The sequence below is a fragment of the Equus asinus genome, chromosome 17 (assembly GCF_041296235.1).
Source record: "Equus asinus isolate D_3611 breed Donkey chromosome 17, EquAss-T2T_v2, whole genome shotgun sequence".
In the NCBI taxonomy this organism is placed as follows: domain Eukaryota; kingdom Metazoa; phylum Chordata; class Mammalia; order Perissodactyla; family Equidae; genus Equus; species Equus asinus.
In genome coordinates, this window is record NC_091806.1 from 35,130,766 (window position 1) to 35,146,470 (window position 15,705).

At 41.2% G+C, this 15,705-nt stretch overlaps 2 protein-coding genes across 2 annotated transcripts; both read right to left on the bottom strand.

Moving 5' to 3' along the window:
- Window positions 1–4,949: 4,949 nt before the first annotated feature.
- On the bottom strand, window positions 4,950–5,885 carry LOC139040476 (olfactory receptor 4D11-like). Its single transcript, XM_070487247.1, has one exon. It carries the CDS (start codon window positions 5,883–5,885, stop codon window positions 4,950–4,952), a length of 936 nt encoding a protein of 311 aa, XP_070343348.1.
- A 7,776-nt stretch (window positions 5,886–13,661) lies between these two features.
- LOC139040665 (olfactory receptor 4D11-like) lies at window positions 13,662–14,246 on the bottom strand. The gene has a single exon (XM_070487416.1). It carries the CDS (start codon window positions 14,244–14,246, stop codon window positions 13,662–13,664), a length of 585 nt encoding a protein of 194 aa, XP_070343517.1.
- Window positions 14,247–15,705: the final 1,459 nt, after the last annotated feature.

Genomic DNA, 15,705 nt, shown 5'->3' on the forward strand with positions numbered 1-15,705 from the left:
GAACGACCCAGAGAGCACAGGCCGGTGTTGCAGTAGCTCTGCTGTGCTAGGCGCACTCTCAGCCGCGCCTCCCGGGTCTGCTCGCCCCACCTGCAGTGTCCCAGGGCTCGCCCGCAGTCGGCGGAGATGGGAGCCATTCGCAGGCCAGGTGTGGCCACACCGAAGACTCTCTGGACCCTTCCCACCGCTAGATCTCTGTCGAGCCTCCTTTAGCCTCATAATTGCTGCCCTTAAGTTTCTCTTTTCAAGTCTCACATCATGCACTTTAAGGTAATTGTGGGTTTGGGGTTTTCTTTGCTCTTTTGCTGGCTAAGTCCTGTGCTCATGGGGATGGGCTCCCCAGGGTCTGGGGAGGAGCGTGTCTCCCCTGTATCTCCGGCAGGTGGATAGCGAGGTGGGCGTCCGGGTGCTGTGGCTGCTGTCTTAACCGCTGACGTGTCATCGAGTGCATTCCCAAATAGCTCAGAGGCTTCTGTTTCTGACATTTCCTTAGCTTAACTCCTCGGTGAGGAGGAGGAAGTAGCCAGTGGTTTTGCAACCGCGTGTCCTTGACTCAGTGGGGCACCTTTTGGAGTCCTGTTGTTCGAGGCCAGCACTGCGTGCGCCCCTCCACCTGGCACACGCCGAGGGCACACCCAGTGCAGGGAGGAGCAGGGCCGGTTCCTTCGGGAGGCTGGCGTGGAGGATCCATCCTTCGCCTCTTCCCGCTTTCAATGCTTGTTGGCCTCCTGGGCTGTGAGCCGGGTCTCCCGTCTCTGCCTCTGTCTTCACGTGGCCCCACCCTGTGTCTTATCTTCTGTCTCTTACGAGGACACTTGTCACTGGCCCACCTAGGTCATCCGGGATGGTCTCACCTCAAGACGCTTCACTTAGTTACACCTACAAAGACCCCTTTCCCAAATAAACTCACGTTCACAGGATCCTGCGATTTGCACACAGACACATGCTTGTGGGGCCCCCGTTCACCCCATTCCACCTTTCGACATTCTGGAGAAGAGCTGCCCTGCCCGGGAGATACCCGGATGGATAGACCTGGCTCTACCCCAAGGGACCCACCCCCCAGTGGGAACATGGTGAGCCGAGAGAGGGAGCCGTGACGCCCGGGCTCCTACATAACACGTGCTTAATGTGGCCTCTCGATTCCTCCAGTGTGGACTTTGCCTCTTGGCATCTCCTTCTGGGGGATGAGAATTTCAGCTTTCCCGCACCTCCCTTTCTCCTCCCCAGCTCCCAGCAGAGCTGAATCCGTGTTCACTGTTGCCGTGAGGAAGGCTGGAGGTGTTATTCATTGCTGGGCCAAGTGGGTTACTATGATTACAACGGAGGGCACGTGTTGTGTGCCCAGTATTTACAGATGAAATGACCGTGTCTGGGATTTGCTTGACAATAATCTTGGTGGAGGGGTAGGTCAGGATATGGGTCAAACCAAATTGACCGTGTGGGTTGATAGTTGTTGAAGGTGGGTGATGGATTCATGAGGGTTTATCATAGTATTCTCTTTTTGCATTTGTGTGACATTTTCTATGATAATATTTTAATAGTTATTTTAGGGAGACCCTCTGTGTTTTAAACCCTCAGTCTTTAGATGTCTGGAAAAATTGCTTCTTGGTCCTCACTTTGGAATGTAATTTACCCAAGTTTTGAACATTAACTGCAGCCCACCCATTTTACACCACAACTCAGCATGCACGCACTACGTTTCATCCATTCTATCGTGACTCCTTTGTGACATTTTGGTGTCTTTGAAGTCAGGATGTGTCTTACAAACGATGGCATCTTAGACTTGATGAACTATGGCGTACGACAAAACTTCACGTGGGCTGCAGCTTCTCTGCTGCTCCTCCCACTGACAGGTGGGGTCTCATCCCCTGCAGCTTGGCCAGCCTCAGTGACTTGGTTGACCAAATGAATGTGGCAGATGTGTGTTAAAGAAAGTGTGTTAAACCACACCAAGGACTGTGCTGTCTTCCTTCTAACCAAAATTGCTTTGCTTAGGGGGCTGGGAAATAAAGCTTAAATAAAAGGGTAGTGAGGGAAAAATCAAATCTTTGTGGCTACTGTCAGGGCAGCTGTTAGAGACTGAATGGTGTAGATTTATATGTCCAATTTCTGTTGAATGCAATATATTCATTGAGGCTATACAATTATCTTAATCTACATCTCTAAGATCCACAGCTCCCTTAGAATCTAGGAAGGTAGCACAGTGACAGCTGTTGATATTCATCAGGTTAATTACTTCAGAATAATTTTATGTTATTGGGTTCACGGGTACCCAGAGATGTTGATCATTGAAATATTCGATTCAGGGAACAATGTAAGAAAGGGTAGTTTGAAAGCTATGTATGTGTGTCCAGAGCCAGTCAACCTTTCCATGGCTATTAGGAACAGAGCTTAAAAATAATAAAAGCTGATTTAATTGGAACAAATGCAACCCAGCTTTAGATTTTATGTCATCCAGAGTAATGATAATGTTTATGTAATCAGATGTAATTCTTTCTCCTTCTCCTGAAATATTGAATCAGATTGTGTTGTGTGTTTAAACATGGCTTGAGAAAGTCTCAGGGACAGTGATGTGGCAGGAGTTCTTTGGTCCTTGGTCTCCTGGGATTATGCCTCTGAGATACAATCAGTGATTCAGTCCCCATAGATCTTTGGTGCCATCCAATTCTGACATAGTGATAAAGCTCTGATTTGAGTGATTCACAAGAGATAGGAAGGACAGAAAAGGACAAATTGGCATGAAATAGACTGTAAGGTGGTTTGTGGCATGCATTTTTCATAGGCAATTTCACATAGAAAAGCTTAGAGACTCGTGACCAGTGCTACCTGAGCAAAGGTAGCAGGACCTTATGAATGGTGACTTGACAAATGTGAATTATTCTTAGAATTTTCATGTTAGGGGAAGTAGGTCAATATGGTAAACATTTAGAATTTATAGACCAGGTGACAAGAAATGGCAATGAACCAGTTAGTTAATCAATGCTTATGGTGCCGTTCCAGATCCAAAGTGGGACATAAGTAAAGTTTGTCCTCAATGCTCAGTATCCTTTGGCTAACTCTACTTGGGCTCTTCTCTGTCCTGGGTGATCTGACTTCTTGTTCTGATCCCTTATCCCTGCCAGAAAAGCCAAGGGTTTATATTTGATCTGTTACTTTCTTTTAATATGAAACTATCCAATGCATTATGTCAACAGCTTCAGGATGACTTTTTAAGCTATAAAAATAACCAGCAAAGCTATAGTCATGTTTTAATGACAGAAAGCTAGAAATTTGTTTTTTTCCTAGATTGACACCTGAGCTAAAACTGTTGCCATCTTTTTTTTTTGTTCTTCTCCCCAAAGCCCCCCAGTACACAGTTGTAGGTTCTAGTTGTGAGTGCCTCTGGTTGTGAAATGTGGGACTCCGCCTCACCGTGGCCTGACGAGTGATGCCACGTCTGCATCCAGGATCTGAACCAGTTAATCCCTGGGCTGCTGAAGCAGAGCACACGAACTTAACCACTTGGCCATGGCGCTGGCCCAAGAAAGCTGGAAATTTTAAGATGAAAAATGCTTTGAATTCAATGTATATTCCTATGTTTTGCTACCCCATCAGTTTTTTCCAATAATGAGGAGTAGGGGCCCTGTAGTAGGAGAGTGTAACAGGTCATTGGGGGTTAGGGTTAGGGTTCAGGTCAGAATGTGCATAATGTAGAGCAATTTGGATGGTATTAATAATGATATTTGCCTTTCACTGAGAATTTACTATCTGCCAGGCATTGAATGTTTCACATATACCATCTCATTTTAACCCTGACAACAACTCCGTGAGATGGATATTATAAGTACCTTTTTATAAGTGACATATGACCTGTGAAGACATGAAATAATTTGCTCAAGATCACACAGTTGAGGGATGGCAGAGATAGGATTTGGACCCAAGGCCGTATGACTCTGAGGTTAGAGCATTCAGCTATAATGGTTTACTTTTACCATGCTTTCCCAGACAAAAACACTACCTTTTACTTCTTCTTCACAAACACCAACAAATTGAAGACTGGATTGTTTAGAGTTTTATCTTCTTTAACCCTTCCTCTCTCTCTCTCAGGAAGTGGGAAGTGAAAAGAGTGTAAATTCTCAATGGAGAACCCAGTCTGAGATTGGCCCTGGTAAGGCTGGACTACAAGATCAGTTCTTGAATAATGAGAATGGCTTGCTCGTTGTGTAGGATCTCTGAGGTTCTGCCTTTGTCTAAACTTATCACAAGAATGTGAATCTGGCACGTGCAGTTCTGCATAAGATAAATCCCTGTAGGCCATTATGGGAAGTCTTTCAAAGCTTCTTCATTCCTTATAGGAATCCAGGAGGACAACCATTGTGTGCCTTTGAGGTTCTCAAGAGGTCGCAAGCCCATGTGGTGTTCAACTAAGCAAAAAAAAATGTCTTAATCTGTGATGGGCCATTTGTCCCCATATACGGGTGCTGCATTTGCAGTGATCATGAAATCTTTCTAGAACAGGATTACAGTTTGGCATAGACAGGTCCAGTAATGTAATACATTACATCCAAATGGTTTAAGAGCAATCAATTGGGTATCTGAAGACTTATCTCTGTGATTAAGTGGATATGAGTTCTTGAGCAAATCACTCCAACTCTAGGCTTCTGTGTACTTACCTCTGGAAAAGGAGTTGGATTTAATCAATCTCTTCACCTGCGATATAGTTGTCCTGACACATTGTTACTTTGTTCTTTGAATGGAAATACATCAATCAGCTCAATCCTGTAGCACTAGTTACTTTATGCTTACCAGAAGCTAGGGTTACCAGCAACCTATTAACTTACTAGAAAAATAAATTGTTACCTAGTACGTGTAGTTGGTTTATTGATAATATATTTGAGTATATAAATAGGACTCTGTGGGAAAAATGATGAAAGGAGTCCTTGGTGATGAAGAGGTTGGAAACTCTTATTCTATTCCACCACAGAAGGCATGAGTCTTCTCTTCAGTCTCTTCATGGCTGACTTCATTTCTTGGTTCCTCAGAGTGTAGATCAAGGGGTTCATCAGAGGGGAGATGACAGTGAAGGTGACAGAGATGGCTTTATCCGTGGGGAGGGCAGTGAAGGGCCGGGCATAGACATAGATGCAGGGCACAAAGTGCAGGGTCACCACCGTGATGTGTGCGGTGCAGGTGGAGATGGCTTTCCTCCTGCCCTCCCCTGCCTGAGACCTCAGCATCATTAGGATGACTGTGTAGGACACAAGCAGGAAGATAAACCACAGGGTAGTCACTAAGCCATTGTTGGAAATCATCAGGAGCTCAAGTGCAAAGGTGTCGGTACAGGCGAGTTTGAGGATCTGGGGGACATCGCAGTAGAAAGTGTCAAGAACATTGGGTCCACAGAAAGGGAGGGGCAGCAACAGGGAAATTTGCACGATGGAGTGGACAAAGCCCCCCACCCAGGAAGCCAAAATGAGGGCAGTGCATCGTCCCCTACTCATGATGGTGACATAATGCAGGGGCTTGGAGATGGCTACGTAGCGATCAAATGCCATCACAGAGAGAGAGAAAATATCCGCTCCACCAAGCAGGTGGAAGAAAAATATTTGCATCATGCAGGTAGTATAGGATATGGTCTTTATCTTTGACAGAAGGTCTGCTAGGACCTTTGGAGCAGTGATGGAGGAGAAGCAGATGTCAAGGATGGCTAGATTGCGGAGCAGGAAGTACATGGGGGTGTGAAGGCGAGACTCACAGGTCACAGTGACCATGATGAGGAGGTTTCCCAGCAGAGTTGTCATGTACACAAAACACAGAAAAAGAAATAAGACCAAAGTGAGATCTTGGGACTGAGTAAGTCCTAGAAATATAAATTCTTTCACCCTGGTGCCATTTCCCAACTCCATTGAATCATGTTTCTTCTTCTTTGTGTAGCTTGGAAAAAATTAAAAGTGTTATTTCAGAAAGGGTTTACTCCCCCTTAATAGATTCAGGTTTACAGTTGGGTATTAGGTCGGAAGACTAGTGAGGCATTATCACCACATGAAGACTCTTTCCAAGGTTATTGTTAACACATCCTACATGACATCTTCTTCCATAAGCATGCAGTTAATTATTGTTTTCTTCTGTAAATTATATGTATTTTAGAAAATGCATAAAAGTAATGTTCTCAGAATAGAAGTTGTAAGTATCCAAGATAAAAAGGTGAATAGTAAATAATCAGAAAGGGAATATTTTGGCACAAGGGATACAAAAATGGATGCAGTTTGGTGTGTAGATAAGACAATGCCTATTTGGTACAACTGGGGTCCTTTGAGGTTTTACACAAATGTGGGGTTTTTTCCAGACTGGGTGCTCCATTTAAATACTTTAAGAACTCCTATCTGCAAAATGATTGTCTTTGGACTGAATTTCACAGAAGCACTCCTCCCTTTTTTAGGTCACAGATTTAATGCTATGAAAAATCAGACAATTTTAAAGCTGTACAATTCTTCTTTATCGTTCTATTTTTCCTTAAGGGGATTTATTTGTTTCTTTCTTTAATATACTTTAGGTACCAAAACCCCTGGATGTTGAATAACTCCTCAGCTATGAAAGAAAAGTGGTAACTCAGAGCTTCTCTTCTGTTCACTGGTCAAATTTCTTTCCTAAAAGCTATTTTTTTTATTGTGCTATCATTGACATACGATAGACTCATATGTTTGACGTGTACACTTTGATAAGTTTTGACATACGCATATACCCATGCAATCATCAATATGTTTAAGATAATTAATATGTCTTAATATATATTAAGATATAATAAGATATAAGTTAATTAATATATATTATCACTCCAAAAGTGTCCTTGTGACTCTGTAATATGTCCCCTCTGCCCCCTTTCTTCAGGCAACCACTGATCTGCATTCTGTCACTATCCATTAGTTTGCATTTTCTAAAATTTTCTATAAATGGAATCCTAAAAGGTGTACGTTCTCTTTTTGTCTGGCTTGTTTCACTTACAAAATACATCCACGTTTTGTGTGTACCAATATTTTGTTCCCTTTTATTGTACGGACGTGCCACATTTTGTTTATCAATTCACTTGTTGATGGACATTTGGGTTGTTTCTAGTTTTTGGCTATTACACATAAAGCTGCTATGAATATTCTTGTATAGGTCTTCATGTAGATATATGTTTCCATTTCTCTTAGGTAAGTACCTAGGAATGGAATGGCTGTAACTCTTAAAATTCAATAAGAAAACCAACCACCCAATTAAAAAAAAATGGGACAAATGGTTTGAACAGATACTTCAACGAGAAGATACAGGTTTAGCAATTAAGCATATGAAAAGATGCTCAATGTCATTTATCAGTGGGGAAATGTAAATGAAAGCTATAGTGAGATAACAGTGCACATTTATTAAAATGGCTAAAATAAGAGAGAAGGGGTTAATATCCAAAATATACAAAGACTCATACATCTCAACAACATAAAATCAACAACCCAACTTAAAAATGGGCAAAAGATCTGAATAGAGATTTCTCCAAAGAAGACATACAGATGGCCAACAGGCGCGTGAAAGGACTTTCAACGTCATTAGCTATCAGGGAAACGCAAATCAAAATTACAATGAGATATCACCTCTCTCCGGTCAGAATGGCTATAATTAACAAGACAGGAAACAAGTGTTGGAGATGATGTGGAGAGAAGGGAACCCTCGTACGCTGCTGGTGGGAGTGCAAACTGGTGCAGCCACTATGGAAAGCAACATGGAGCATCCTCAGAAAATTAAGAATAGATCTACCATATGATCCAGCTATCCCACTGCTGGGTATTTATCCAAAGATCTTGAAAACACAAATGCATAAAGATACATGCACCCCTGTGTTCATTGCAGCATTATTCACAATAGCCAAGACTTGCAAGCAACCTAGGTGCCCATCAAGGGAAGAATGGATAAAGAAGATGTGGTATATATTCATAATGGAATACTACTCAGCCATAAGAAATGACGAAATCCAGCCATTTGTGACAACATGGATGAACCTTGAGGTTATTATGCTGAGTGGAATAAGTCAGAGGGAGAAAGTCAGATACTGTATGATCTCACTCATAAGTAGAAGATAAAAACAACGACAAACAAACACATAGCAACAGAGATTGGATTGGTGGTTACCACAGAGGAAGAGGGGAGAGGGGAGGGCAAAAGGGATGATTTAGGCTCACATGTGTGGTGATGGATTATGATTAGTTTTTGGGTGGGGAACATGATGTAATCTACACAGTCTTCGAAATATGTTACGATGTACGTCTGAAAGCTATATAATGTTATGATCCAGTGTTACTGCAATAAAAAAAGAAGATTGACATATCAGAGTTGACAAAAATGTAGAGGAACTGTAACTCTGGTGGGAATGTGCTATGATGCAACCACTTTTTATTATTATTATTATTTTTTATTGAGTTATTGATAGGTTACAATCTTGTGAAATTTCAATTGTACATTAATGTTTGTCAGTCATGTTGTAGGTGCACCACTTCACCCTTTGTGCCCACCCCCCACCCCACCTTTCCCCTGGTATCCACTAAACTGTTCTTGGTCCATAGTTTTAAATTCCTCATATGAGTGGAGACATACACAGATTATCTTTCTCTCACTGGCTTATTTCACTTAACATAATTCTCTCAAGGTCCATCCATGTTATGATGCAACCACTTTTGAAAACAATTTGTCACTTTCTTAAAATGTTAGGCATGTGCTTACAATATAATCATTTTGCTCTTGAATTCCTTTCTTTTTTTATTTTGCGAATCCTTGGAATGGACTTAATTTCTTTCTTTGCAGTTTATCTCCTTTTTCTTACCATAATCAGAAAGAAAAGAAAGGTGAAAGTCACTTCTCTCACTTTTTGGGGTGTTTTCCAGTTCAAATGAAGATATTTCTTTTCACCTAGCTCACTTTCCATTCAAGTTGTCTTTCTTCTGTATACAATTTTGTCGAAAGTCTACTTAATATGGAAAACTAAAAAAGCTACCAAGAGTTATCAGAGCATGCAGGCAGATACCTGGGGGCCTCTGGCATAGCACAGCCTGTTGCAATCCCAGCTGGGTACTTACTGCTTACGCTACAGGAGAAGTTAGTTTACCCCTTTGGCCTCAGGCTCTGCATCAGTATCTGGAAACAATAGCATCTCCCTCATGTGATTTTTGTGAGGATTAAATGAATTAATATATGCAAAAGCATCAATACTTAGAACATTGCCTAAGCAATAGTAAGTATGCTCATACGTGTGTTACCTTAAAGTAAAACGCTGGGTTAGTAACTGTCTCAGGCACACAGCTTCTTAAATGTACTGACAATCTTTTAGAAGAGTTGTATGTTTTCCAGAATCTGTATTCTAAAACAGCTTCATCAGAACATACGTTTTTTGGGGAAAATAGGAGGTACTTTTCTTTTACTGTCAATGAGAGTGGCCCAGAGGGTGGTGACAGCGTTTGGTAGTAAGGAGAGCACTTGCTTGGTTTGGTTTCTTATCTGACAACATCTTAGCAGACCAGAGAAGTCAAGTGCTGGTCTCTGCAGTGAGAGCCATCTGGGCTCAAGTCCTGGCTTTGTCCCTGTGTGACTTGGGTAAGTGAGAGACCTCATGGAGTCTCCACTTCATCTGTGGAATGGGGATTATAGTAATACCCACCTCACAGGGAAGTTATCAGGATTAGGTGAATTAACATACATAGAGTCTCAACATACATGACTGGTTTTCTGTTATGATTAGTACTATGTTGGGTAACCTTAACATGGGAGGCTCATCAGGAAATGGAGTGTGTTGAACCAAATAGTAGCTGAGCTATCAATTCTGACTAGTTAAAGTGGGGAAATAATCACCAGAAAACACCAACTCAATATACTTACTAAAGATATTGAGGAGGTCTTACCTACTTATGATATCCTTCCACAGGGACTATGGAATTGTAAATAGTAGACTATGGTCTACACAGAAGGGTAGAAGGCACAGTACCTCAGACCCCGAGTCAGTACTGTTTGTCAGAGAGGAATAGGTCCTACATTCACAAAATACTTTTGGTAATTCAGACAACATCCTCTGCCTTCTGCTCCATGTTTCTGCTATTTTTACTCCATTTATTTAACAAATATTGATAGAAAGTTGGCAGAGTTCTAGGTTATTTGAGAGAAATGAATATAATCCAAAACCAGTGGAGAAAGAACTGAAATTTAATAATATGACATTGATGGGGACCGTCTAAAGACAGATGAGGTGTGTGTGAGAAAAGGGTGATTTCTCTCCAAGAGGCTCAGAGGAAGCTGCATGGAGGAGGTGACATTTCTGTTTGGGGCACATGGGAGTGGAGAGAATGGGAGATCTGGCTTTAGGGGACCAGTTGAATATATAACAGTTGCTGATGAGTGGGAAGTTTGGCTGGAAAGAAAGGATCCAAATATGTAGGCACGGAAAGACATGCAAAAGAAAATCATTGTTACAAAATTTTTATTGTTTGATAAATCTAAGGGAGGGTATGTAGGTGTTCACTGTATTATTCTTTCAACTTTTTTGAAATATTTTATTTTCTTTGTAGTTTTGAATTTAGCATAAGAAATACCTCTGTAGATTTCAGTTTCAAGAGATCCATCTATAGGAAGTAAGCCTGAGAAAAATCTCTTGTTTGTGCAATTCAAAGGATCCTGGAAAAAAAGAGCTTCCTCTGCCTACTTCCAAACTAAACTCATTTCTATGACTCTCCTTTCACAATATCTTCTTTGTTCATATTTCTTAGCTGTGCTGTCTGCCACTGATAGTTCACCCTGGAATGCAGCATCTTGTGTATATATTTCATTATTTTTAGTCAAAGTGTATTTATGAATCTTACAATTCCATCTAGATTTCAGTTTTTCTCACTCTTCTCTTCTCACACTTATTCATCAACACCCAGACACCATAGTCATTCACACTCATGTAGAGTTATGTGTCTTACCTAAAATTTCCAACCTCCTTCTCAAACATCTTGAATAATGTTCACACGAACCTAAGGAGTCATTCAGCTTCAGGAAATTTTGTTAAATACCCCTCTGAAGGCCAGTGATTTCAGTGGCTTCCCATCTATCTTTACGTGGAAAAAGGCAGACTCAGAGAATAATATTTCCTTGGCTCTTCCACACTGATTCACAGTGTTCCATCATATGTACCAATTTGTCAATCCCAGAACTAGTGTGAGAATTATCAGAGGGCATATAATTGGATGTGGCTGTGGAAAAATTCTACTGATGGAGAGGTGGTTTCAGTGGGAGTAATCAAGATGTGACTCAGGCACATGTCCTTAGGAACACACTTCTTGTGTAGGATCTAAAAGTTTTTAGCAGTGACAAAGATTCTCCCCTTGACCAAACTCTACTCAGACTCCCCTGAACTTTTCAACTAGGCCTCCACTTTGAGATCTCCATGCTTGTCTCTGCATTGTCCAATTTTAGCAAGAATTCTGCTAATTCAGTTTAGCCAAAATCCCCCAACCTCCATGTTGATCACCCTCAGTATCTTATCAGGTTCCTCACCATTCTCCATCCCCCAAGTGATATTTGATCACCCTGGCCTGCCTTCAGCAAGAATCCTGTTAGGTCAGCTTACCAGAATTCTACCTTACCTCTTAGTAGATTTTCTATTGGGACATAAATGCCTATTCTTAGGGATTCTGCACAACTTCCTTAGCAGTTTCACCCACGTAGGGTAATTCCTGAAGTGTGACACACAAGTATTGGAAGGAGCCATTGGACCTGAAAGGATTATGTAGACGAGAGTGAAGGAGCTCTCAATGGGCAGATGAAGAAAGTGGGTGATGGAGTTCTCACAGGACACACATGTCACCAGGAAATCCACGCTGGATCCATCAGCAACTCCTACTTGCTCGACTGTCAGAGTTTTTCACCATTCTCACCACCTCCACTGTTACTACCCTAAGTTGTGTCTTCATTATTTCTTTCATGGGACTTTTGCAGTAGCTTCTTAATTGGCCTCCCTGTTTTTGTCCTTGCCCCACCTCAGTCTATTCATAACAGTAAGCACTGCATTTCTGCTAAAACATTCATCACTATTCTGCTCTTCAAAGCCCTTCAAAATGCATCGCATCTTATTTAGGTGAAAGCCAAAATCCTCACAATGGTCTAAAAGGTCCTAAGGACCTGATCCCGTGGCCTCCTTATCTCTCTGACTACAATTATTACCTGTCTCCTCCTTGCTTCCTCTCATCTTCTTATGAAGGCCTGGGCACAGCCCCACCTGAGGACCTTTGCATGTCTGATTTTTGAACTGACATTTGTACTGTGACATGAACATTTGTCTAATTTCAAAAATTTTAAGATCTAGGATCTACCTGCAGAAATGAAGGGCAAAAAAGAAAAACTTCCAAATGCTGTAAATAGCAGAACCAGAAAACAAATAAAAACCAAGTTCATATATTGAATAATGTTTTGCCGTTCATGCCAACCTTTTTGAATGTATATGCGTAGTCTGAAGCAGCTTCATAGGTTTCTGTCATTTTTAGGGAGTCATGTTAACAGAAAATAATAACAAATCCATTGTTTTCTTACTCCTATTCTCCAATGATTTGAGAAACAGAAAGGAGTGAGAGGTGATATTCATTCACTGAGTTCTTTAACTCAACCATTTTTTGGACAGTTTTCTACGTTCTACTTGCTGTGCCAGGTGCTGGGGATACAATAAATAAATTGTAGTCCTACTGGGGGAATAGGAGGAAGGAGGACAGGGAATTGGAAACAAGGTCCTGAGTGTGGTGCTTGAGCTGAGCCCCGGTCGCTGAGGCAATGTCATGGAAGTGTGGTCAGTAGGTGTGGGGTTCAGAGGAAGGTCAGGATAAGGACCTACATGAGGTCATAGAACCCATAGTTACTGGGGTCCACATTCTAACTCAAGCTGTGCTGGCTTCAAAGCACTTGCATTCAACCGCTGGAGTGTGGGCTTTAGATGGAAAAATCTTCAGGTAATAGTTATTTAATTTACTCATATCAGAAAGTCAGAGGAGGAACTTAATTTGAGTGTGCTTACTTCATTAAAATGTGATTACTTCATGAAAGACCTTAGCAATCCAATGCCCAAGCTGCATTATGTTTCTCAGCTCCCTTCCTGGTAACAAGAATATAGTGGGAATGTCTGAGTATATATATATATATTTGCTTTTTCTTATTGTTAATTTTATTTAGACAATTGGAGATTTCCATGTTGTTGTAAGTAATAACCAAGAGAGGTCCCACCTTAATCCATTTTCCCCCAATGATCATTTCACAATCTATATGTATATCAAAACATCAAGTTGTACATCTGAAATAAACAACATTTGTATTTCTCAATTATATGCAATAGAGCTGAACGAAACCCCCACAACAATTCCAATGTGATAAAATTTCTGAGTGCATACATATTCTCTTTTCTTTATTTCTTCCAAGGCTTTATTGCATAAGCATTATGCAACTCTTCAGCTAACAGTTTGATTTCTCTGCTTCCTTTTGCAACATGAAACGTATCTTTTTACATTATTATTGCATGCCAAACAGAATCTTTGAAAGTCATGTGTGTCTTTGTAGAAATATCAAACTTATTTAAAAATCCTTTAGTCAATGCTGTTTATTTGATGGACATTTTCAAAGGTGGTGAGAAGGAGTGAGTGACCAGTCTATATCCTCTCAGAAGGTACACATCTTCTTCTCAGTTTCCTGATGGCTGACTTCATCTCCTGGTTCCTCAGAGTGTAGATCAAGGGGTTCAGCAGAGGGGAGATGACAGTGAAGGTGACGGAGATGGCCTTATCTGTGGGGAGGGCATTGAAGGGCCGGGTATAGACATAGATGCAGGGCACAAAGTGCAGGGTCACCACAGTGATGTGTGAGGTGCAGGTGGAGATGGCCTTCCTCCTGCCCTCCCCTGCCTGAGACCTCAGCATCATTAGGATGACTGTGTAGGACACAAGCAGGAAGATAAACCACAGTGTGGTGAGCAGCCCACTGTTGGAAATCATCAGCAGCTCAAGCACAAAAATGTCAGTATGGGCGAGTTTGAGGATCTGGGGGACATCACAGTAGAAAGTGTCAAGAACATTGGGTCCACAGAAGGGGAGGGGCAGCAACAGGGAAATCTGCACGATGGAGTGGACAAAGCTCCCCACCCAGCAGGCTACAATGAGGGCAGTGCATCGCCCTCTGCTCATGATGGTCACGTAGTGCAGGGGCTTGGAGATGGCCACATAGCGATCAAATGCCATCACCGACAAAGAACATACATCCACCCCTCCAACAAGGTGGAACAAAAATATCTGGGTGGAGCAGCCATTGAAGGAGATGGTCTTTCTCTGTGACAGAAGGTCCACCAGAACCTTGGGAGCTGTGATGGAGGAAAAGCAGATGTCGGCAATAGACAAATTACGGAGCAAAAAATACATGGGGGTTGAAGGCACAATTCCCAGGTCATGGTGACCATGATGAGGAGATTTCCCAGTAGAGTTGTCACATACACCCACAATAGGAAAAGTAGAAGACCAAGTTCAGTTCTTGATTCTGGGTTTGGTCAAGGAAAACACATTCTTTTACCCTGGTGCAGTTTTTCAGCTCCATTGAGTCATCTTTCTCTCACTTTTGTTTCAAGCTACTTCATATCATACTTGGCTGTTTATTTTGTTTCTTTCCTAAGCACTAAGAACGCAATTCAGATTGTTCCTCCTGCGGTTGTGGTGTTTGCAATTTGTTGAGTTCTCCCAGTTTTTAAGATTATGATCAGTTTCATGATCAAATCAAAGTATCACATGAAACGTCATTGAATAATTCTTTTCCTATAAATCTATTTTTGAAAAGAATATCATTTACGTTTAGTAGTCACATTGGCCTAGCATATTTTATTTAATTAATTTATTTTGGTTTTATTATTATTTTTTATTCCACGCAAATTTATTGAATGTCAGGAATTTTCTGAAGCACTATATAGAAAGATAAGGAAGACATGGCTCCAGCCATTGAGAACTTATTGTTCACAAATTGAATTTTCATATTAGCAAATATTCTGGTGGCTTCAAGAGGTCTTGTTTTTCTGAATAAAAGGATCTCATTCAGTTTCTTATTGCAATCTTGCTGTGACATGAGTCAGTTTCCTTGCTGTTGGCTGTTTTACATTGAATTTCTTAAAATTGCAGAATTATTCCATGTAGGTAACTCATCATTGTGATTTCTTTATACTAAACAGATTATTTGATTAATAATTATTTTAAAATATTTACAATTTATGATTGGGAAACACATTGAAACAATATGTAAATCCCAATCTCAAAGAATATCTTTACTTTCTTTTATTGAGATCAAAATACTTAAACATGGGACCTACCCTTTTAACAAATTTTTAAGTCCACAATACAGTATAGCTACAATGTTGTACAGCAATTCTCTAGAGCTTGTTCATCTTGCATAATGTGATGTCATCCTTGACGTGATCTTGCTTGAGTGTCGGGGAGAGAATAAAGATAGTGACCTACTTTTGAGAGGTGGTTCATACTGTACCAACCACACTCTCCTCTGTGTTTTTCCCTTTGTGGATCTAAGCTAAGAGAGTGGAGGGATCCCATAGGAGGGAGAGACAATGGTATCATTAGAATAATGCCCCCACCTTTTTTTTGTGAAGAAGATTGCCCTCAGGTAACATCTGTTGGCAAGTGGAACACGTGAACTTAACCACTA